Here is a 5,000-nt window from a genome sequence, read left to right as displayed (position 1 = left end):
GTGGTGGTGGTGAGGGTGGTGGTGGTGGTGGTGGTGATGGTGGTGGTGGTGAGGGTGGTGGTGGTGAGGGTGGTGGTGGTGGTGGTGGTGATGGTGGTGGTGGTGAGGGTGGTGGTGGTGAGGGTGGTGGTGGTGGTGGTGGTGGTGATGGTGGTGGTGGTGAGGGTGGTGGTGGTGGTGGTGGTGGTGATGGTGGTGGTGGTGATGGTGGTGGTGGTGAGGGTGGTGGTGGTGGTGGTGGTGAGGGTGGTGGTGGTGGTGGTGGTGATGGTGGTGGTGGTGAGGGTGGTGGTGGTGGCGGTGGTGGTGATGGTGGTGATGGTGGTGGTGGTGATGGTGGTGAGGGTGGTGATGGTGGTGGTGGTGAGGGTGGTGGTGGTGATGGTGGTGGTGGTGATGGTGGTGGTGGTGAGGGTGGTGGTGGTGGTGGTGGTGAGGGTGGTGGTGGTGAGGGTGGTGGTGGTGGGGGTGATGGTGGTGGTGGTGATGGTGGTGAGGGTGGTGATGGTGGTGGTGGTGGCGGTGGTGGTGCTGGTGGTGGCGATGGTGGTGGTGGTGGCGGTGGTGGTGGTTGGTGGTGGTGGTGGTGGTGATGGTGATGTGGGGGTGGTGGCGGTGGTGGTGGTGATGGTGGTGGTGGTGCTGGTGGTGGCGATGGTGGTGGCGGTGGTGGTGGTTGGTGGTGGTGGTGGTGATGGTGATGGTGGGGGTGGTGGTGGTGATGGTGGTGGCGGTGGTGGTGGTGGTGATGGTTGGTGGAGCTGGTGGTGATGGTGGTGGTGGTGGTGGTGGTGATGGTAGTGATGGTGGTGGTGGTGGCGGTGATGACGGTAGTGGTGGTGGTGGTGTCGGTGGTGCTGGTGGTGATGGTGGTGATGGTGGTGGTGATGGTGGTGGTGATGGTGGTGATGGTGCTGGTGGTGGTGGTGGTTGGTGGTGGTGATGGTGGTGATGGTGGTGGTTGGTGGTGGTGATGGTGGTGATGGTGGCGGTGGTGGTGGTTGGTGGTGGTGATGGTGGCGGTGATGACGGTAGTGGTGGTGGTGGTGGTGATGGTGGTGGTGGGGGTGGTGGTGGTGGTGGTGGTGGCGGTGGTGGTGGTGGTGATGGTAGTGATGGTGGTGGTGGTGGCGGTGATGACGGTAGTAGTGGTGGTGGTGGTGGTGTCGGTGGTGGTGGTGGTGATGTTGGTGATGGTGGTGATGGTGGTGATGGTGGTGGTGATGGTGGTGGTGATGGTGGTGGTGGTGGTGGTGTCGGTGGTGGTGGTGGTGCTGGTGGTGATGGTGGTGATGGTGGTGGTGATGGTGGTGGTGATGGTGCTGGTGGTGGTGGTTGGTGGTGGTGATGGTGGTGATGGTGGTGATGGTGGTGGTTGGTGGTGGTGATGGTGGCGGTGGTTGGTGGTGGTGATGGTGGTGATGGTGGCGGTGATGACGGTAGTGGTGGTGGTGATGGTGGTGATGGTGAGGGTGGTGGTGGTGGTGATGGTGGTGGTGGTGGTGGTGCTGGTGGTGGTGGTGATGGTGGTGGTGGTGGTGATGGTGGTGGTGGTGGTGGCGGTGGTGGTGGTGGTGATGGTGGTGATGGTGGTGATGGTGGTGGTGATGGTGGTGGTGGTGATGGTGGTGGTGGTGATGGTGGTGGTGGTGAGGGTGGTGGTGGTGGTGGTGGTGATGGTGGTGGTGGTGAGGGTGGTGGTGGTGGTGGTGGTGGTGAGGGTGGTGGCGGTGGTGGTGATGGTGGTGGTGGTGAGGGTGGTGGTGGTGGGGGTGATGGTGGTGGTGGTGATGGTGGTGGTGGTGATGGTGGTGAGGGTGGTGATGGTGGTGGTGGTGGTGGCGGTGGTGGCGGTTGGTGGTGGTGGTGGTGATGGTGGTGGTGGTGCTGGTGGTGGCGATGGTGGTGGTGGTGGCGGTGGTGGTGGTTGGTGGTGGTGGTGGTGATGGTGATGGTGGTGGTGGTGGTGGTGGTGCTGGTGGTGGCGATGGTGGTGGTGGTGGCGGTGGTGGCGGTGGTGGTGGTTGGTGGTGGTGGGGGTGGTGGTGGTGGTGGTGATGGTGATGGTGATGGTGGTGGTGGTGGTGCTGGTGGTGGTGATGGTGATGGTGGTGGCGGTGGTGGCGGTGGTGGTGGTTGGTGGTGGTGGGGGTGGTGGTGGTGGTGGTGATGGTTGGTGGTGCTGGTGGTGGTGGTGATGGTGGTGGCGGTGGTGGTGGTGGTGATGGTTGGTGGAGCTGGTGGTGATGGTGGTGGTGGGGGTAGTGGTGGTGGTGGTGGTGGTGATGGTAGTGATGGTGGTGGCGGTGATGACGGTAGTGGTGGTGGTGGTGTCGGTGGTGGTGGTGGTGCTGGTGGTGGTGATGGTGGTGATGGTGCTGGTGGTGGTGGTTGGTGGTGGTGATGGTGGTGATGGTGGTGGTTGGTGGTGGTGATGGTGGTGGTGGGGGTGGTGGTGGTGGTGGCGGTGGTGGCGGTGGTGATGGTAGTGATGGTGGTGGTGGTGGCGGTGATGGTGGTGATGGTGGTGGTTGGTGGTGGTGATGGTAGTGATGGTGGTGGTTGGTGGTGGTGGTGATGGTGGTGGTGGTGGCGGTGATGGCGGTGATGGTGGTGGTTGGTGGGGGTGGTGGTGGTGGTGGCGGTGGTGGCGGTGGTGGCGGTGGTGATGGTAGTGATGGTGGTGGTTGGTGGTGGTGATGGTGGTGATGGTGGTGATGGTGGTGGTTGGTGGTGGTGATGGTGGCGGTGATGGTGATGGTGGTGATGGTGGCGGTGATGACGGTAGTGGTGGTGGTGGTGGTGATGGTGGTGGTGCTGGTGGTGGTGGTGATGGTGGTGGTGGGGGTGGTGGTGGTGATGGTGGTGGTGGTGATGGTGGTGATGGTGGTGGTGATGGTGGTGGTGGTGGGGGTGGTGGTGATGGTGGTGGTGATGGTGGTTGGTGGTGGTGATGGTGGTGGTGATGGTGGTGGTGGTGGGGGTGGTGGTGATGGTGGTGGTGGGGGTGGTGGTGGTGATGGTGGTGGTGGTGATGGTGGTGATGGTGGTGGTGATGGTGGTGGTGGTGGGGGTGGTGGTGATGGTGGTGGTGATGGTGGTTGGTGATGATGGTGGTGGTGATGGTGGTGGTGGTGGGGGTGGTGGTGTCGGTGGTGATGGTGGTGGTGGTGGTGGTGATGGTGGTGACGATGACGGTGATGACGATGATGACGATGATGACGATGATGACGATGATGACGATGATGACGATGACGATGACGATGTGAGAACGACGCTTCATACGACACCCTCGCTGGAAGGATACTTTGTAGCAAGCACTGCCCTGACCACTCCACCACCACCACCGCCACCACCACCACCGCCACCACCACCGCCACCACCACCACCACCACCACCGCCACCACCACCACACACACGAGCCATCTGCTGGGTGACATCGTCCAGAGAAGCGCGATCGGTCACCGAGAAGAGGCACAGGATGGCATCGGCACCTTCCCTGCACGCCTGCAGAGACACGGGGGGAGATGTTGACTACCTCGCCTGGTGCACAGGAGGTCGTGGGTCCCACCACCACCATCATCATCACCACCATCATCATCACGGTGGCTAGGAGATGTTGACTACCTCGCCTGGTACACAGGAGGTCGTGGGTTCCACCACCATCATCATCATCACCACCATCATCATCACGGTGGCTAGGAGATGTTAACTACCTCGCCTGGTACACAGGAGGTCGTGGGTTCAATCACAAACCCTGAGAGATGTTGACTACCTCGCCTGGTGCACAGGAGGTCGTGGGTTCAATCACAAACCCTGAGAGATGTTGACTACCTCGCCTGGTGCACAGGAGGTCGTGGGTTCAATCACAAATCCTGAGAGATGTTGACTACCTCGCCTGGTACACAGGAGGTCGTGGGTTCAATCACAAACCCTGAGAGATGTTGACTACCTCGCCTGGTGCACAGGAGGTCGTGGGTTCAATCACAAATCCTGAGAGATGTTGACTACCTCGCCTGGTACACAGGAGGTCGTGGGTTCGATCCCAGACCCTGAGAGATGTTGACTACCTCGCCTGGTACACAGGAGGTCGTGGGTTCAATCACAAATCCTGAGAGATGTTGACTACCTCGCCTGGTACACAGGAGGTCGTGGGTTCAATCCCAGACACTGAGAGATGTTGACTACCTCGCCTGGTGCACAGGAGGTCGTGGGTTCAATCCCAGACACTGAGAGATGTTGACTACCTCGCCTGGTGCACAGGAGGTCGTGGGTTCAATCACAAACCCTGAGAGATGTTGACTACCTCGCCTGGTGCACAGGAGGTCGTGGGTTCAATCCCAGACCCTGAGAGATGTTGACTACCTCGCCTGGTGCACAGGAGGTCGTGGGTTCAATCCCAGACCCTGAGAGATGTTGACTACCTCGCCTGGTGCACAGGAGGTCGTGGGTTCAATCCCAGACCCTGAGAGATGTTGACTACCTCGCCTGGTCTACAGGAGGTCGTGGGTTCAATCCCAGACACTGAGAGATGTTGACTACCTCGCCTGGTGCACAGGAGGTCGTGGGTTCAATCCCAGACCCTGAGAGATGTTGACTACCTCGCCTGGTGCACAGGAGGTCGTGGGTTCAATCCCAGACCCTGAGAGATGTTGACTACCTCGCCTGGTGCACAGGAGGTCGTGGGTTCAATCACAAACCCTGAGAGATGTTGACTACCTCGCCTGGTACACAGGAGGTCGTGGGTTCAATCCCAGACCCTGAGAGATGTTGACTACCTCGCCTGGTACACAGGAGGTCGTGGGTTCAATCACAAATCCTGAGAGATGTTGACTACCTCGCCTGGTGCACAGGAGGTCGTGGGTTCAATCCCAGACCCTGCGTACCAGGCGAGGTAGTCAACATCTCCTAGTCACCCCGTGTGTATGTGTGTAGGTGTGTGTGTGTGTATGTGTGTAGGTGTGTGTGTGTGTATGTGTGTAGGTGTGTGTGTGTGTCAC

The 5,000-nt window shown here is 60.3% G+C and overlaps 1 protein-coding gene across 1 annotated transcript in view; it reads right to left on the bottom strand.

The window, feature by feature from the left end:
• The window catches only part of CPLANE2 (ciliogenesis and planar polarity effector complex subunit 2), a 36,592-nt gene that overhangs the window by 10,076 nt on the left and 21,516 nt on the right, over positions 1–5,000 (bottom strand). Inside the window, exon 4 of the mRNA XM_078879742.1 lies at positions 3,308–3,507. Coding sequence (XP_078735868.1) covers positions 3,308–3,507 — 200 coding nt within the window. The remainder of the gene's footprint in view (positions 1–3,307; positions 3,508–5,000) is intronic.

Source organism: Lampetra fluviatilis, chromosome 55, assembly GCF_964198595.1.
Source record: "Lampetra fluviatilis chromosome 55, kcLamFluv1.1, whole genome shotgun sequence".
Classification (NCBI taxonomy): Eukaryota; Metazoa; Chordata; class Hyperoartia; order Petromyzontiformes; family Petromyzontidae; genus Lampetra; species Lampetra fluviatilis.
This window is presented reverse-complemented; position numbering and strand designations above follow the sequence as displayed.